General features: G+C 49.5%; 1 protein-coding gene across 4 annotated transcripts in view; it reads right to left on the reverse strand.

The window, feature by feature from the left end:
- Positions 1–19,295, reverse strand: part of CTIF (cap binding complex dependent translation initiation factor) — an 83,312-nt gene that overhangs the window by 41,599 nt on the left and 22,418 nt on the right. For 2 of the 4 annotated variants that reach the window (XM_072360146.1, XM_072360145.1), the window contains exons 4-7: positions 17,991–18,104; positions 15,450–15,523; positions 14,603–14,707; positions 13,953–14,028 (exon numbers count right to left, since the gene is read on the reverse strand). In XM_072360146.1, the coding sequence (XP_072216247.1) occupies positions 13,953–14,028; positions 14,603–14,707; positions 15,450–15,523; positions 17,991–18,104 (369 nt within the window). The remainder of the gene's footprint in view (positions 1–13,952; positions 14,029–14,602; positions 14,708–15,449; positions 15,524–17,990; positions 18,105–19,295) is intronic. The other 2 variants (XM_072360149.1, XM_072360147.1) reach the window with 1 other exon arrangement.

Here is a 19,295-nt window from a genome sequence, read left to right on the forward strand (position 1 = left end):
AGTGATGCAGTGGCACAGGCTGCCTGGGGAGGTGGAGGAGTCCCCATCCCTGGAGGTGTTCAGTGATGGAGATGTGGCACTTGGGGATGTGGTCAGTGGGCATGGTGGGGTGGCTTGGGGATCTCTGAGAGCTTTTCCATCCTTAATGATTCTCTGATTCTATAAAAACAAAAGCTAAAGAGAATGGCAGAACAGCCCAGGGTGAAACTGCCCACGTGGGACGGAGGCTGCAAACACAATTAAAGCATTAGAATAATTCATTAGAATAATTAATACTAATGAGCTGCCCAAGGAGGAGGTTGAGCCACCATCTATGGAGGCATTAAGAAACATTTAGATTTTGTACTAAATGACACAGTTTAGTGGGGACATATTGGTGGTAGATGGATGCTTGACTGAGTGATCTTGGAGGTCTTTGCCCACCTTGGCGACTCTGTGATTCTATGATGCTCCAAGTGAAATGCACTTTGAACCTTCCCCAATGCCTTCTGCCAATGACTGACAGTGAGTTTTCTGCGGTCTGTTCTTAACGCTCAGCCCCACGGCTCCTGAGTCAAACACAGTTCAGAGATGATACAACTTGAAAACCCAGGTGAAGCTGCAGACATGCACAGAGCCAACAGAGCACAGCGCACACTGGAAGCCTTGGAGCCAGGCACTCCAGATGCACCGATTCAGACACGCAGTGCCATAGAAAGAATATAAATAACAGACAAAAGAAATCCCTTTTGTTACCAGAATCCGCAAACCCACCATCACTTACAATCCGACTTAGGAAACAGAGCTTTTTTCCCATGTTCAAGCAAAATGGGAACAATACTTTGCGACTGGAAGCAACTCTGATTGTTTTCACTGATGTTATTTTAGTGTTGTTTAGGTTTATTGTTTATCTGTATGCATTTCCTCTAGCCTGGTCATGCTTGAAAACAAACCTTACTGTCGGCAGTATGTCCCATCCAGAAATAAATACACTTATCCAGTAAATACAGATACAACCACAGCGCTGCTTGCACTCTTACATGCTGCAGCATCACCTTCAGCACTCAGTGATGGTCTCAGAGCAGATGGATTTAATTCAATGTGGTTCCCTGCTCTCGCCTCCTTCAAATTTGAGGTTCAGCCATGGGGCTCCCCCCAACCCCCTGGTGCCACCAACTCCATTGCTGACCACATCACGCTGGGTGATGGTGACAAAGCTGCTGGAGGTTGGAAAGCCTGGGACTACTTATGGGTAGCCCAGGCTGACTATAAGAAAGGGATGCACTGCTCCAAAAAGCCTCATGCATTCTGCTCAGCAGCTGCTAATTTGGGGGTGAGGAAGGAATGGCTTTGGCCTGAACTTAGTGTTGTGATGCTGCCATGGGAATATTTGTAACTTCAGCTATTTTGGTCCCTTTGGGGTTATGTATTTCTTTGAAGTCTATTCTTCCTCTGTATTTTCTGCTTTCCCAAATCTAGCTTTCCCCATCTCTTGTCTCCTTCAGAGCCTCCTGTAGGTTCTACTTTGCACACCCAGATACAATGACCTGCCTCCCTGGTGCACTAGTCAGCCTGCACCATGGTGGCACGTAGCACGAGCAAGGGACATCCTTCACAGGACCACAGGCAGAGCACAGACATCCCTGCTGAAATTTTGGTGATACTTCAATGGATTTGATTGGATTCCAGAGGGTTTTGGAGCAGAGGTCTCTGTCAAAGAAAGCTCACTTATCTTGCTGTCATCCATTCCCTGTGCCACTGAAGTCACGGGGACCCCAACTACAACGAGGTCACATTGATGTGTGCTTCACCCTTCTCACAGACTTAACATTGGCACCTTCCTGGCTGAAGCAAGCTGTGCAGAACATCAGTGTCCTTTACTTCTTCAAGTCCCTCACAATGTGCCCGAAACATTCTTGCACAATACAGCAGGGGGGTTGGGGCTCAATAATCCTTGAGGTCCCTTCCAACCCAAGCCATTCTATGATTCTGTGATATTTCTGTTTTCAACCTCCCAAGATGCAGCCAACACATTTTGCCCCGGACCATGCCACAAAGAAATGTTTTTTCTTCTCTCTCAAGTCTCTGCTTTGGCCAACCCAGACCAGAGAGAACAAGAGAGGATCCCATGGCGCTGCCATAGCTCAGAACTTACCCCTGTGCCTACATATTGATTTAATTCTGAAAAAAAACCTCACTGTGCCCTTGGAAAAGTCTTTTTATCCAAAATCTACTCTATAGGACAGGTAGAAAGGCAGCAGAATCTAATTTCCCACATCTTGTAAAGGGTGAACTTCAAGCAAAGACACAACGACAGCTCCTACTCTCCAGGCACCAGTCACACTACGGCCTTTTCTTCCAATGAAAACGTGGGCTACGACCACTGCTGTGATGGCTGTCAAGAGATGGCCAGTGCCTGTCCAATTCATTTTGCATTCAATGAAGTGCCTCCAGGCTGTGTTCTGTTAGAACCCAGTGGGGACAAAGAAGAAGCGGTAATAAAATACGACAAACAAACACCTCCTTGCTAGGGCTTTTTTAGCTCTTTTGGGGGTAGAAGCCCTTTCTGCAGGCCTTTTTTAGCTCTGAGTAGGAGCTCTTCTTGTAGGGCTTCTTTTACCTCTGATGGGGTAGGAGCCCTTCTTGTAGGGCTTCTTTTAGCTCTGCTGGGGGTAGAAGCCCTTTTTGTAGGGCTTCTTTTAGTTCCGATGGGGGTAGGAGCCCTTGATAGCATGACTGGATGTGTGGTGGTTAATACAGGAGCTCAGCTCTAAAGGTTGGTCATGGAGAGCTATAAAGAACTTAAATGAGGCTGCTGAGTGCTGCACCCGAAGTGGTTTTGGGCACCTTGCTTCCATCCAACTCCTTGCCCACCTGCTTCCAAGGGTGCAGGGAGGGCAGACAACGCCGCAAGCCCTTCCAAGATCAATTCATCAGGAGTCTTGGTGCTCGGCAGCCTCAGCCCTTCTCTCCTTATCAAGGCCAAAAAGATAGATGTAAGATCCATGGCTCCCGTCCAGGAAGAGCATCAAGTGAGGAGTACCGCCATCTCCAGCAAACCCAAACAACAAAAGTGAGAAAAAAAAAAAAAGAAAAAAAAAAGAAAGAAAAAAAGAAGAAAATAAATAAAAAATTTCCCACCAGCTAAGAAAAGCTGGAGGTTAATATAAATTCCATGGGTTGGAGCAGGGGGGGAAATTGAGCTGCATTCAAAGACTCGGTGACTGACCACGCTTCTTTCGTCTGGCAACTGTGTGCTCCCTGAGCAGAGTTATTGAGGAAGTGAGACGAGCACTATATTTGTTCCAGCTGCAAACTTCCCTTAACCCCTGGCAGTGGGGCTTTAAACAAAAAACACCCCACTGCTTGTTTTCTGACTCTGTTCGTTTCCATGCATGCCGTGGTGGCAGCTGTTAGCTTTAGGGCTTGTGATGCGTAGATTAAAAACAATGAGAGAACCGTTGTGATGCCAAGGAGTGAAGGCTGGATGAGCAAGAGGAGGATGAGAACAAGGAATGAGCAGGAAGGGAAAAGATGGAGCCATTATAAAAGCTCGTACTAATGCAGGAGTCCTTTGGGTTATAAGTGTTAATGCAGCCATGCAAATGCCTGCAAAGATTTATGAGTTAGGTCATTTATCTGCTCGGCTTCCTCTCTCCTGGTAATAAAACAAGGCTCTTCCATTGCGCTACAACTCTTCTTTCTCGTAATTTAAGAGGAAAAATGCAATCTCGGAAACGATGCGGAAGGATTTCACTGTGAGAGCAGCAAAACACGGAGACACTAAAATTGAAATACCTGCTCAGGGATTGAAATCGTTACCGTTCCCCCCTAAAAGGCGAGCGCACCGCTCCTGCAGCACCCACCACAGAACAACCCATCAGTGCTGGGATATGCTGGCGGATGCCAGTGCCATCCCCCTCCATCACAGAGCACCCGGCCCCAGCGAGACATCAGCACACCACTTGCATTGCCCGAATCTGCTCTTTAAGTCCACTATTTGCCTTGGCCAAAAGCCAGCAGAGCACTTAGGTACATGCTTAAAGTTAAGCACAAGGGTAAACAGATTGAAGTCAGTGGGACTTAAAATTAAGCACATATTTGAAGGATTTGCTGGCTAAGGGCCTTAGCCCCAGTGTCTCATGTCTAACTCAGATGATTCTAGGCTTATTGGCTCCTCCTGTCCTCACCTCCCCTCTATCGGACCAGGCAACAAGCAGTTTATGTTTTACCACCATGGGAGAGGTCGGCTTTTAAAGAAACCTTGTCCATTGGCAAAGTATGCCTTTCATTAATTATACCTGCCTGCGAAATACCTTCCAGAAATCCCCACCCAAACAAAGCCTCAGGAAAGGAAATAACGGAAATTCTTGATGGTTTCCATGGGGGAAACGATCCCAAATGGTGAGACGAGAAGCACGTAAGATGAGGCTGATGACTGCTCCTACTGTACACGGCTCCCAACCAGAGACAACCTTTAAAGGATCAGGAAACAGCCCGTCACCGTTATCCTTGAGGATAAGCCCTAGATGTGGCTCTCTGTATACATTCAGATTGTGCCTCACCACTCCACAAAACCTCTTGGTGGATGATGGGTTGGAGCTGGGCGATCTCTGAGGTCCCCTCCAACCCAACCACACTGTGAAGCACCCAATGAACAATCTTCCAAGAGGTCACTGAGCTTCTAACAGGCTAGAGGTCTCCCTGGACTCCTGCTTGATTCCCTGTCTTCCATGCCCTTCCACATGAGCTTTTTTTCAATTCCATCTACCCTTGCAAGAACCTTGGTGGCAGCACAGGCAGGACACAAAGACACAGGCAGAAAAGATGAGCAGAAGGCTGGAACCCTGACACAGGAGACAAAGGTTTGCTGTTGATTTCTCCAGAAACAGGACTGATCTCAACAAGAAGCAGCAACTTGCCTAGACCTGACAGGAGACTCATGGAACATCAGCAAATCCTGATCTTCTCGCATACATATCCCCATCCAATCCATTCCCAACCATCCTCTGCTCTGTTCCAATCTGTTCCTGAGCAGCCAGTTTTCTTTCCCAACACGATCATCCGAACTGTTTGTACTACTCGGACTGACGGCACTAAGTAACCAAAGAACTTTGGAAAAGCACCTGTGAAAGAAGCCTGGGTTACCCTATCCAAATTCCAAGCTGCTCCAGATCTTCAGTATCCTCCCACATGGCCAAGAAACTTTTCATCCAGCTTTGCATGGAGCCGGATGAAGACCCCCAGGAAATGTGAAGAGCTGCTGCACTTGCGTGTCCTCACTCCAGCAGCTCTCAGAAGTTGAGGACAGGCAGAACAGATACAAATTCATTCTCTTGTACGCTTTCAACACTCGCAATACACTTCCATGGCCTCGCTGACGACGGCCGATCATGCACTATTTCCTCTTCCAGATGAGGAAAAGCAGCGCAAGAGCTGCATCACCAGGAACCTGATTTGGCATTTGCAGAGGAGGAGGAGGCACACGTTGACACCACAGGGAGAGGAGTCGCAGTGCTTTTCGGATCATGTCGGGTCGCACGTACGTTCGCGGCCGGCCCCCAGTTCTCAGCACGGAGGTGCAACCTTGGAACGGCGACTTCCTCCAGTGCTTCAGGAAAGCTCTGGAGCGTGAGGAAATCCTGAGCATCGCCAGCGACACGTTATCGACACAGCGAGGAGATAATAACGGCAGGAACTGCCTTGCTGCAAAATCACCGTCGTGATTCATGCGACTGCTCGGTGCCAAGGCCTGGAGAGCTGTCACACGTGCCGTCCACCAGTCATCGCAGAAAAGGTAGAAATAAATAGAGGTGGGTTCCTACCATTTGATGAGCACCATCCGTTCTCCCATTGGCACATCATACAGCTCACTGTACTGACCTCACCTGCTCACAAAGGTCCACAGATCCCACTGCCTCCTTTGGGATGGTCTGGCAGATGTCAGATGCCATGTGGCTGCCCTGCTGACATCTGGAATAAGTAATGCTGCTTCTGGTGGCAGAACACACTGTGCTCTGCAATGGCACTCAGGGCTGTTGGGTGACTGCTTTGAGTTCAGAAAACATTATAGTCAGAGAATCGTAAGGGCTGGAAACGACCACTAAGATCACCCAGGACAATCATAAACCCATCCCCATCATGCCCGCAACCACTTCCCTCTGCACAACCACAGAATGCACAGCAGTCCTGCAACCTGTGTGGGCACAAAGAGATACAGGTGGCCTTGGCGAGCACCCCATTGTTCTGGTGAGGAAGGGGAAGGTGCTGCCATGGCATACAGACAGAGTATGTACATGGAAGAGCACCTATGTCAAGGGGGTCACGGCAAGGAGACAGGCTGCTCCTCACTGTGTGAAGATAAAACAAAATGCCAAGAGAAACAGCAGAGTCCCCCTCCCTGGAGGTGTTCAAGAACCATAGAGACGTGGCACATGGGGACGTGGTCTGGGCACAGTGTGGGAGCACTGGCGATGGAAATCTTGGAGGTCCTTTCCAACCTTCATGATTCCATGAGATACTCCTGAGAACCTTCTCCATTAACACCTTCTCCAGCACATCAATGCTGCACCAGAAATAGAGCACCTCAGAGACTCCACTTTTGTTCTTTTCCTCCCGTTATTTTTATTTTTGTTTTGCAATGCAGTATTGCTAAACTCGCAGAGCTGCTCCAGAGTCTTTCTTTAATGTCACATGCACAGCTCGAGTCCCCAAGGCCCCAGCAGAAGCGGCCCGGGATATTTGCACATACCCCTCACAATGGAAGGAAGAGGGTGTAGGAGGGAGGATCAGGCTGCTGACCCCTTTATTGTTCTTGGGCCAGAAGAAAGCTTCCTCCTGGCTTAAGAACCGCGGCACTGAAAAAGTTTTCCAGCCAGAGCAAGTCGTATGGAGTCACTGGGGCCTTTTTTTTTCCCCTTGTCTCCCTCCTTCCCCTGCCTCCCCCCTTCGGCCGAGCGACGGGGAGTCACAGGGTTGAGCTCCATTCACAAAATACCTGCTGCACATCACGTAGTCCTTCCCCCCCCCCGGCGGTGCAGAAAGGCATTGGAGCTCATGCAAACGAAAATAAACCCTTTTTTTTTTTTTTTTTTTTCCTCTACAGACTTGAAGAAAATTAAAAAATAAATAAATAAAAGAGGAAGAAAGGACCCTGCTCCCAGACTGACGCCTCCAACGTGAGCGCGCGCCGGGGAAGGGGTAGGCGGGGGGAAGCGAGGCGACGATACGAAAGAAAACAAAAACCAGCAAATTCTGCTCGGAAAGGATTAAATGGAGGTTTTTTTTCCAAAAAAACAGCCCTACATTATATAATGAGGCTTAAGTCGGGAGTCATGGGGGTCACACGATGCAGTAGACTGGAAAAACCAAAGTGTGGCGCAGCCTTCTAATTGTTAAGCCAGGCATGCAAAAAAAATATGAAATAAAAAGCAGAATGTGCCAGGTGGGTGCTCACACACTGGTGGCTGCATTTATCCCCCCTCACACTTAAGCTTTTTCTGGCTTAAATGCATGCTAACCTTTTGGATTGCCAGGCATCTCTGGTTCTCCATGACCTTCCTGATGGGTTTGTTTTACAACCCCAACCAACATCCTGACTCAAGCTCAGGCACAAAGGCACCACCTGGGCCTGATTCTGTCTCCACAGAACCTTGCAGTGAGAGTCAGTCTCCTCACCCAGCACCTGTAGGGCTTGCTGGAAACCTGAGTGGCATCCCAGGTCCTTGCTTTCTTCTGAATTATAACAAACACAAATTTATGATTCATTTTTTACTTTGGAGAACTTGCTTCGGTAAAAGTTATCACTTCAAGGTGACAAAGACCAGGACAGGGCATCTCTACTCTCATCTACTTGGTAAAATCACGTCCAGGCAACTGCTGACCCCAAGCCCCGATATTCTTACCTAACAATGCTCAGCAAGTCAAAGTTAAGAAGTTGGATTTTTGTACTTTATTTATCCAGTGGGGTAGGTGTCAGGGCTCCCTCCAAGCAGAAGCAGCCATAGTCTGCTGCATTATCTGCTTGTTTTGCTCAGCCAAACGGAAGCAAACTGCCCCTGTAAGCACATATATTTGCTTTCCGTTTGGAGGGGAGCCTCAAAAGAATATACAATGAGAAATGAAATAATCAAGAGAGCCACAAAAGCAGGAAGAAATGCAGCTTTATCATTCTCCAGTAGTTCTGTTGTTCATATGTTACAGGAATCAAGAAAAAGAGGAGAGGGGAGGGGAGATGTGGAGGAGAAGAAGAAAGGAGAAGAGAAACCCAACAATGAGCAGTTCTCCACGGCAGGTGAAAAACAGAGCAGAGGAACCCTGCCTGGCCACAGGACCAAGAGCCGCTAGGATGGCACTCCATGGCCAACTCCTGGGCAACCTGAGCTGGGGGTACACCCAGCCCACAGCAGGGGTGGGGTTGGGGAGGCCTTTATGGTCCCTTCCAACCCAACCATTCTATGGTTCTATGACTTTCAAGGTCCCTTCCAACCCAACCATTCAATCATCCCATGGTACTATAGTCCTAGCACATGAGCAACCAAGCACTTGCCATCTCTAGAGCCAGTAGAAAAGTGCAAAGAGTATCTCAGAGAACAAGACAACCCAAAGGGTATTTTAAAATACACAACCTATGGAGAAAACAGACCGGAACACTGAATGGATTCTTGCTTACTGAGCTCGGTCTGCTCCCACAGGGAGCGCATGGTTTAATTCCCTGCACAATCTTTATTTTCCCATGAATGAGACACAGGGGCGTCACGTCCAGCACTGAACTCCCCAGTTAAGGGACAGTTTTTGACCGAGTCACCTTGCATTGCAACAAACCCTCATCCTGCCACCGAATAGCCTATATTTACACCCTGGCTATATATACATCTCCCCAGGCAGCACGGCGTGCTCGGCCACGGCGCAGAAGGGGATGTGCTTACCTGCTGCCTGCAGGCAGGAAGCGCCTTGGAGGAGCTTCTGGTCTCATTCATTGTGCTGCCACTATTTCCATCACAGCAGAGGAAAAGCAGCACATGGGAGAAGCATCTTCTGGGCAAGGATAAACCTTAAGTGTCACAGGAAAAAATTAAGCCCCTATTTTGTCAGATGTGGGCCGACGACAACCTGCATCAGTAGAACTGTTAGAAGGAGCTGTGCTTCTGCAAGCTCCTCTGCCAGCAGGGATGTGTGCCCACCCCTCTGCTTTGTGGTTAGAAATCCCTCCTTTCCCTGTATTTATTATTTCACAGAGAAATGGGGAAGGGGATTAAGATGTGGAAGTGGACAAGCCAAGCAGAAATCTGCTTGGCCAAAGAGGAACTCAGCTTTTGTTTGGGATCCTTATCAACTTGGATTTTATTTATTTTTTTTTTTCTTTCTTCTGCTCCTTTCAACAACCTTTTCAACATCATTCTGCTCTGCAACTGACTCCGGGAAAACACTCAGCAGAATTCAAGGCAGAGCTAAAAAGGACCTCTCAGGCTTCTAACAAATCCTCTGGGAAAACAAAGGAGATGTAACACCTTCTAGAAGTTGAAATTCAGGCAGGATTCTGGGGTCAGGGAGTGGTGTTGTGGTGTATAGAAAAGACTGGGAAAGAACAAAACCAAACCTTACAGGCTTTCTTTAGGTATTACAGAGCTGCATGAAAACAAACCTTCTTGAAAGGAAAGTCAGCTAAAAGCCTGAGCAAAGCCTGGGCTGCTCTCTGCTGGGCTCAAGCCAGAGTTCAATGCGGCAATGACTGAGAGCCTCAGACACCCACAGCACTTTTGTTTGTAATCTGGTCTCCATACAAAAACCAGCAAATTCCCTGGAAGGTCGATTCTCGGGTCTAGAACTACTGGTGAACTCTGAAAAACAAAATATCAGGCCTTCTCTCCCTGTCCTGCAAACACCACTGCCCCATCCTCTCTGTTCATGTGCATGTGGCCGGCTGCAAGCCATAGCTCCTGTTCAGGAGAAGCTGCATGTTTTCCCTGGACCACCCCTACATGCTTTCCCTTTCCATTCCTTCCTCTCAACAGTGCTTCAGTTGCTACTTGCTTGCTGCCAGGCTCTTCTTCTGCATCACACCAGCTCCTCCAAACCCTGTAAACTCCCACTGGTAAGCCCAGCCTAGAGCTGCAGCTCCATCCCATCCCAAAGATAAGCTGCAGAGCATCCCAAATTCCAACACTTTTCTTGTTCTTAGGGCAAACCAGCACCCAGACAGCTGGGGTCTGAGAAGCAGCAGTGGTTCTGCTGTGGATGTCACTGCCATCCCCACTGCCCTCCTGCTGATGTTGGCACATCCTTCTGCATGGGGCAGATAAAGGACAGAATGCAACAGGATGAGCCCCTGCATCAAACGGGCAGCATCACCTTCCACAGCAAGTGAGGACCTCCCAGCACACATGGCACCACTCTTTGGTGTGAGGAACCTGGTATGGGACCAACCCTTGCACGACAGTGTGAGTCCATGTCTGCAAAAGCCCTGCAAACAAGCCAAAGGGCACAACTGGAGATGTCAGATTTCCAGGGTTGGGTGGCACTGTGTGGCTGCAGAGCAAGTCCTACCCCTGGGCACAGGATGGGTGCAAGATGTAGAATTTTGCTGCCTGGAAAAAGCCCTTGGAATAAAGTCCTGTTTCTTCCGCACGGAGTCCACTCTGGAGCTGTGCAGCGATGCTGCAGTGCCCTCTAGTGCTGCAGGGCCCCAGCTGTCACCAAGCAGCAATCCCAAGGCCACGCTCCCCATCCCATTCATTGCCCTCTGGTGGTCTTCACCCACCACTGGTTCCCCATCGCACAGCCACTGATGTCACAGTGACTTCGCCTCCCAGCAGACAAAACCTGAAACCTTCAGGGGTGTGAGATCAGTCACCCTCACCCCTTCCACACCCAGAACAACATCTCCAAACCCAGTCTGCTCAACCAGGACACAGACATACCCCAACATCTCCCCTCCTGGCAGCAGCTCGCTGTAGGCCTGAGACATAAAAGACCCTCATAGAGCAAAAAACCCACTGGAAGACCTTCCCTTTTCAGATAGTCTGACAGAAAAAAAGCTGTATTTATAACCTGCTTTAGGGTTTCAGAGCAATTTTGCTCTGCCAGAGCTGCTGTTTGACCCTTGCAAGAAGCCTCGAGCTGATGAGCTGTGTGAAGATGGCAACCTGCCTTCCCTGGTCAACTGTGACCCTTGCTCTGCCACCCACCGAAGGGTTACAGGCAACCACGTCTCCCCCAGCCCACTCCTTTTCCCAAGGAAACAGTCCTTGCCAGTTGGGTTCAGTGCCACAGCAAAATGGACTGCGGGAAGATGAGAACTTACTGGAAATCACAGCAATAAAGGCTTACTGCTCAGCGAGCAGGGATGTGAGCCTCAGTGCGTTGTGACCTATGATCAACCATGGCTCTCTGCCAGGGGTTTTCCGCAGCAGTTTCAGCATTGGAAAGACCCTTGGGAGATGGGAAGCTGGCTGGCAAGACTGAAACCTCCTCTGAAGGCGGTGCCATGCTCAGCAGGAGCTGGAAGCTGAGGGGGGGACGATGTCTCCCCAGCTTGGAGCTCCCATTGGATGCTGAAGGGTCTCCTACAGGCCAAGCAGAGGGAAGAGAGTGTGGTAGCATGCAAGGGAGGGCTGAAGCTAAAATGAGAACTGAGTGAGTGGTCCTGTGTATCCTGTGATACAGTAGGAGCAGGCAAGAGAGGATGCGGGCTCCAAAGCCACTGCATGGAGAAGGTAAATTGCACACTCTTGAGATGCAGTGGATTCCACCCAAATGCATCTGAACCATAAAAGAGAAACTAGCAGTTATACTCTGATTCCAAGCACATCATGGAAAGGTTCAGAGAATCAGAAAGAAAACTGAAAGACATTAATCATAGATGAGAACTACACAATCATTAAGGTTGAAAAAGACCTTCAAGATCCTCCATGCCCAACCCCCACCCACCCTACCATGCCCACTAACCACGTCCCTATGTGCCACATCTCCATGGGTCCTGAACACCCCCAGGGACAGTGACTCCACCACCTCCCTGCACAGCCTGTGCCACCACATCACTGCCCTTTGGAGAAATCATTCCCAGTATCCAACCTGAACCTCCCTTGGTGCAACAAGAGGTCACCACCACTTGTCCTACTGCTGTGACCTGGGAGCAGAGGCTGACCCCCACCTCACTCCAGCCTCCCTTCGGGAGTTGTAGGGAGCAATGAGGTCTCCCCTGAGCCTCTTCCTCTTCAGAATGAACCACCCCAGTTCCCTCAGTCGCTCCCCATAAGACTTGTCCACCAGACCCTTCACAGCTCCAGTGCCCCTGTCTGGACACACTCCAGCCCCCCGATGTCTTTCCTGTAGACAGAAACCCAGCACTGCACCCAGCACTCGATGTGCAGGACAGCAAGCTGCAAGGCAATGAAGATGTCAAACTGAAGGACACCAGCACCATCTTCAAAATTAACCCCCTTTGCCCTTTCACAAGCTACCCACGTAGCCAAGGGCTCGGTCTGCAGGCTGCATGTGCACCCAGCACACACGGCCATGTCTGAAAGCCCTTCTGGCTGGGGAATACTCATCTTCACATTTCCTTCCCAAGACACTTCGGCAATGCTTAAGTGAACGAGTGCCCAAATCCAACTGCAGATCCTATGAGAGGAGAGACAAAGAGGAGCGAGCAGGAGGGCTCTGCCTGCAGCTCCCACCAGATGGCAGAGCAGCTCCGAGCAGCAGGAACACCTTTTGCAGCATCGAAACAAAAGGATGAGCACTTCTCTCTCAGTGACAGGAAAAGCATTTGGAGGACGGTTTGTTTTTCCTCTTATTTTTTTGATTTTTTTAACCTGATTCTTTTTGTTCCATACTTCCCCCCCCACACACCAAAAAAAGCACGGATGTCCCTTGCAATATGTTGCTGAAATACTGCAGAGCAGAACCCTTGTAGCAGAGTTGCACTGGAGGATGCTTGTTCTCCATCCATGGAGAGGCTGATGCTAAGGTGTGTCCAAAGAGGTGGACCAGAAGCAACCCACAAGACCTTCAAGCATAGACAGAACAAGGATCTGTGCACCTCCATTGGGAAGAGTCTCTGTTCTGGGAAATGACACAGTGAGGCAAAGCCCCCCAAAGAGCAAAGGATTTCCTTCCATACGCCCACACTGTATTCTCCCCAATGCTCCCACACGCTGTATCCCAAAGAGCTATCTAATGTGCTGAAGAGCAGCACGTCCACCTCTCCACAATCACCTTCACATCCAGCGCGTGAGACAGCAGGATTAGAACAGCTGTCAGGGAACATTTTACTTGTCAACACTGAAAAAGACAAATCCCCACCGGTAACTGTATGGCTCCTGGTTCCCATGTGCACACAGTGCACACCAGGGTGGGTGCACCTCCATGTTTTACTAAAACACAGAACTAAAATAAAATACAAAGCACCAAAGCAAGCATTTTGCTGGGTCTTCCAGCTCAGAGCATACGGTGCTGCGCACAGCTGGTAGCCCTAGAAATGCAGTCCCAGTATATTGGGAAACTCCCTTTGATTCTTCAATTATTCCAATGGTTCCCCAGGGAAAGCAGTCTCATTCTGCAGAGTCGTTGGGTTTTTACCATCAGGCCTCAATGTTTTTTCCCTGTGACCTAAAGCCCAGACAGACCGAGCAAGTAAGAGAAAACAGCTGCTTTCAGGACTGGGACGTTGGGAAGGGAAATACTGAGACACAAAGTGACCTCTTCAACAGCACTGCCTCCCCATCATACACTGTGGTCATTTAACCACAAAAAGCAGCTGTAGAGGCAGATCTAGAGAAAAACCAGGCAGGAAAAAGAGGAGTAAGTGCAGAGGTACTACAAACAAGGCATGTGCACCACAGAGGGAAACACCTGGGTCAGCACATGGTCGCTTCTGGGCAACACTTGGAGCCTGGTGCTTTCAGAAGCTCCCTTTCTAAGCTCTGAGCCCTGTGTAAATGTGGGTGGGTTCTGCCCCCATCAGCACCCACCTGCCATGCTGGGAGGACCTTCTCGATGTCGTTCAGATTGATGCTGTCACCATCTTCATATTTCCCTTTTCCAAGCCTGTGGCAGAAAGAGAGCAAACAAAAACATGAGCAGTGAAACCCCGCTGGAACCTACATTAATTCTCTATGATGGCACACAGGGAAGATGAGCTCCCACTGCAGAAGGCCTTCATAAAGACAACAAGGTCTCTGAAGTCACAGTGTTCACTTCCAAAACATTCTCACATGAGCACAAAGCCACTGACACCAAATGAAACGCTGCCCCAGCCCTACTGCCCTGCACCATGCCTGCACACAGCCCTACACTGCTCTTGGCAACAAGCAGCAGTGAGAAACATGGGTCTCAGCTGAAGGAGGACTGGAGGTTAATTAACATCTGATCACTTTAAGGGAATCTGGGTGTGTTCAACAGTTGAGCCTGCACTGAATGGAACAGTGATGTGCACTGCTATAAACCACACAAGCTGAAGATGGCCAAGTTCTCGGACCACGAATGTGGTTCAACCTTCCAGGTCCTCCATATGGACCATGCCACCATGCCAGCATTCCCATTGCAAAGAAGTTCCTTTCTTCCTGGAGAGCATCACCTCACTTGTAGCTCTGGGGCAGGGATGCACACACGTGGCACTCACCCTTCCCTGTCGATGTGGGGCAGGGGGTGTTTGGAAGTGTTCCGGAGCTTCCTGTGGAATTGGCTGAAATCTAGTTTTTCAGGCTGCAGGTCCCACGTCGCACCACTGGGAGAGGAAAACAAAGAGAGACAAAGAGAGTGAGTGCACTGCTAATTCAATAGAACCACGCTAAGAGCAAAGGAGCAAACTTGAGCCTGCAGATGAGGACAGATGGTGCTTTGGAGGCACCACCTGAGCAGTGTGATGCCACAGACCTCCAACCTCACACTGCAGCAGTCATGAAGACCACACGCCTTGCTACCTGCATTTGCTCTTTGTACCAAGGAGGTACTGCAGCAGAGGCTGCTCCAGACTGCAGAGCAAACACATGATCGCAGCAGCAGTTAGTGGAAGAGAAGGCCAGGAGCAGAGCTCAGTCTCGCCTGGGCAGCTCTCAGATGATTGCCAACAGTCCTGTCAGTGCCTTTTTGAGACGTTTGGCATGCAGGCCTCTCCTAAGCGCACACAATGCATTAAGTACATTCACAGAATCATTGTCGTTGGAAAAGACTTCCAAGACCCCCAAGCCCAACCCACCCCACCATAGCACTGACCATGTCCCTCAGTGCCACCTCTCTACAACTCTTGGACACCTCCAGGGATGGGGACTCCACCACCCTCTGGGCATCCTGTGCCACTGCACTGCTGCTCATTGCAGAAGGAATTTCTCCTAATATCCAACTAAAGAGTTGGCTGTTGGTGCTTAGTGCCACGGACTACGTGAGGAGCAGTGATGGAGGCCATGTGGCAGTGCCCACCTGAGCACCAACAAGACAGCCCCATGCACAAACCTCTAACATCAGCTTACCTGAAGGAATCGAAGGTGTTGGCAGCCCAGATGTCAGTGCCCAGCATGTCAAGGGAGCCCTCCTTGTTGCCATTCTAGGAAGGATGGAGAAGTGGTTACATGGCACAAGGCCCTGCTTGGCACCCAGCGTTTCCCACTTCCACATCAAGAGGCCTTGCTGTGACACACAGACCCCTTGCTAGCTGTAAAAGTGCACTCAGAGGCAGGAAGGGAAAGTTTCAGCCCTTGGGACACAAAGCTATGGACAACACAGAGTGGACAACATGTGGGCTGACACTGGCCCCATCCTCCTACCCAACATCTGCTGCCAGTGTGGGCACGTGGCCTTCAAGAAACACAAACCCAGTGGGAAGGTTGGCACTCTGACCACAACATTCCAGCTGGTTGATGTGGGGAGGCACCTCCAAGGTAACCTGGTCCAACCAAGGTCAAGCAGGGCCACCAAGAGCCAGACATCCAGGACCATGTCCAGATGGCTCTAATAGCTTCAAGGGCTGTCACCAATAAGCACATGGAAAGCCTCTAGTGAAGCACAAGGTGAAACACCTCCGTATTTCACCACTGTGGTGAATGCTTCTTCAAGGAGTCATGGTGACAAGCTCCTCCTCACTCTACCGATGTCTCACAGTAGGGCACAACCCCATATTGAAGCTCCAATTTTTCCCCAATGGAAAAGCATCCAAGCCAAAACCCTAAGTTGCTTTTCACCCTTCATAGCCCTTCTACAATCACCAGCCCCCATGCTCCCTCCCCACAAGCAGAGGGCTGCCCTCGCCACCCTTCACAAGCAGATAGCAGCAAAGAGGTACAGCACGTTGGGTTTTGTCAGGGCCAGCCATGAAATCAGACTCGACTCAGACTCGTGGATGGATATGCTATTTCCTATTCATAGTACACTTACTTATCACCAATACTCCCCAACAAACAGGTTTGTCTCCTCATAGACACAAGGCTCTTGCAACACAGGCACAACCACTTCTGTACTTACACCACCACATAAAGTTTTCCTGAGGAACTGCTCGTTTCTAATACAATTTGTCATTGAGTCATGAGATGCTGTGGTCCTTCTGAGCCTTTGCTGTCTCAGATGACCTGCTTTGGTAACTGGGTTGTGCCTTGGTTTGCCAGCAGCTCCCAGTGTGCTGCTGAGACTCTGCCATAGGACTAAAAAAGCCAATACTCAAGTCCAGGAGAATAAACAAATTGCACGTATTTAAGAGAAACAGATCTTTGCTGCCAGCTCCCCCTGAAATGCAATTACAGAGGTGAGTAGTTTTAATACAAAGCTCCCCATGACCCAACCCTCAGCTTTAGATACTAATTTTCACTGTGAAGGGGGTTAGAACTGCTGCAAATTAATTAAGACAGGAAGGATGATTGAGTGATGCACTGGTGAGAACGTCACCGACGCTCAGAGACAGCACAGATCCAATAAAACGAACCCTTTCACCCTGAATGGCTTAAATGCATTTTCATAACCTCTGTCCTTCAGATCTCGTGAGCACACACACTCAGGTGACCAAAACCTACAGCCAGAACACACGGCGATGGGAACAGAGCGCGCCACCCGCCACGTGGACTCTGCCTGTTTACTTACATCTGCAACCTCAGCAAATTCCCCACAAAGTCAGCATTTAGAAGCAGGACTGCCCTTTTTTTTTTCTCCCAACGCCAGCTCAGTGTCACACCGGTTTCTCCTGCCACTCCTCATTACCACCCCCCAGCAAATCGCTGCAAGTGCAAAATCATGCTCCTCATGGCACAGAACGTGTCTCATCACCACACTCTGCACTAACAGAGAGCAGCACCAGAAGGTCTCAGTGCTGTGTGTGGTACAGACAGAAGGATTATCCCGTGGCATGTGCTACCAGAGCAGAAGTCTCCTTCTCATTCAATCCCCAGCCTCAAACCATCGCTGCACTGCTCAGGACATTTCCTCATGCTCTCCAGGATGCTTGATATGCAAGGGTGGACTTTGAATGCTGGCCCTGGCCTTTGGCACAACCAACACTCATGCATGCAGATGGAGGTCCGTGGACTGAGTTCAGGCAGGGAAAGGCCCTAAAACCACATCAGCAGCAAATTCCCCATGTCTTTTGTGGAAGGCAGCTTCCCATCTAACCCTGGAAAGCTGCTGGACTCAGGGTCATGATGTAACACCACCTATGTGCTGTTCACTCCTAATTCAACCTCTACTAAAGACTCACCAAAATAGCAACTACAGGCATCTCTTAATTTCCCAGATTTGAGGTACTCCAGGATTTTAAGCAAAAAAAGCAAATTTCCTTCATGCTCAACCACCTGGCTGCAGCCTTCTTGCAAGACATAAAGGCACTCACTCCTCAGCAGAACCCGAGGCCGAAGGACAGCTGCATTCCTCAGCAGTCAGGTGATGGGTTGGGCACAAATAGGGCAGCAATTTGTGCACCAACACGCATCACACCCTACAAGGAGGCACATATGCAGCACACGACGTTGGAAACCTCCCAAGCAGAGCACACGAGGCCAGCACCCAGCTCTCCCCATGGCTACCAGGTGTACCTTGGTGGTGTGCCTGAACTGGCTGCTCCTCCCAGACCTTGATCCAGAGCCACACCTGGAGCCTGAACCCGGCCGCGATCCTGCGCTCCCACCGCTGCTGTGATCCCAATCTTCCTGGAACAACAAACAGCTGGCTTTAGTCAAGGGCAGTGCCATCCCATCCCCATGAAAACCACTGAGCTGACCAAGCAGGAGAGCTGCTATTCCTGAGCCACGCACACCAGCACCTCAAGATCCCTGCCCATGTAACACGGCCCTATTTTTGCACTTCCTTTGAGCCCTTTTGTACATCTGGATGGAATTTTCTCGCACTGCAAAGAGATAAAAAGCGATCGTAAAGATTTAACTATAGCAAAGTAGTTCATGCATGGAGAAAAATAATACCTCCTATGGCTTCATATACATATATATACCCATTATACATATCCTACATCCTCTAAAACTGCAGATATATCCTCAATTCCTGCCAACTCAAACCCTGTGCCCCAAATCAACCCTTCATTTGCTCCTTCCCCCTGCATAGCCTGCAGCTGAGCCCAGCTCCCCTTACACCTGACAATACTCGGGCTTCACCAGCCCAACACTCCACCCCAGTAACTCTTGTCCCTTCAGGGGTTGTCCCTCACGTCCTCCTTTCTTCTCCTCACACTCATTCTGCCATCAAACATCACACAGCTTTCTTGTTCAGTCAGCACCCCGCGGGACAAGATGAATAAGCCAAAACCAGAACAACCAACCCAACCAGCTCTATTTACCCAAACAACACGAGGTGCTTGGGGAGAAAGGGTTTTTTGTCAGGGTAATTGCTCCTGAAGTTCTCCTCAGAGGCTCCCAAAGGGCTTCGGGAGTAACCCAAGATGATTCAAAAACCCTAAATCAAAGTGTGCAGAATATTCAACTCTATTACGCCATCAATTTGGAAGGTGATTAATTCTGGGCAAAGCCCATGTCCTGGTTGGGTCTTCTGTTCTCCTCTCCCTGCTTGGGCTGGAGGATTTACCCAACATGAGGGACTGGAAGGAAGGTTTAGGATCTATCCAACACAAGGGTAGGAAGGTGTAGGATTTACCTAAAATGAGGTAAAAATGCATCACTGCCCATTTCCGCATGGCCACACTGCATGTTTGCCATCCTTAAAGCCAGCAAGCCCAACCACCTTGTAGCTGCTATATCCTAAAGTCAGTGCTAACTACGAATGAGGGTAAGTCAACCAGTTTTTCAGTGGTGTACAGAACAAGTCTGAGAAGCTGCAGCTGCTCCCATGAGCTGTAACACCAGTGGCAGAAAGCACCTTCTTTCCCCCTC

The sequence above is a fragment of the Excalfactoria chinensis genome, chromosome Z (genome assembly GCF_039878825.1).
Source record: "Excalfactoria chinensis isolate bCotChi1 chromosome Z, bCotChi1.hap2, whole genome shotgun sequence".
Classification (NCBI taxonomy): domain Eukaryota; kingdom Metazoa; phylum Chordata; class Aves; order Galliformes; family Phasianidae; genus Excalfactoria; species Excalfactoria chinensis.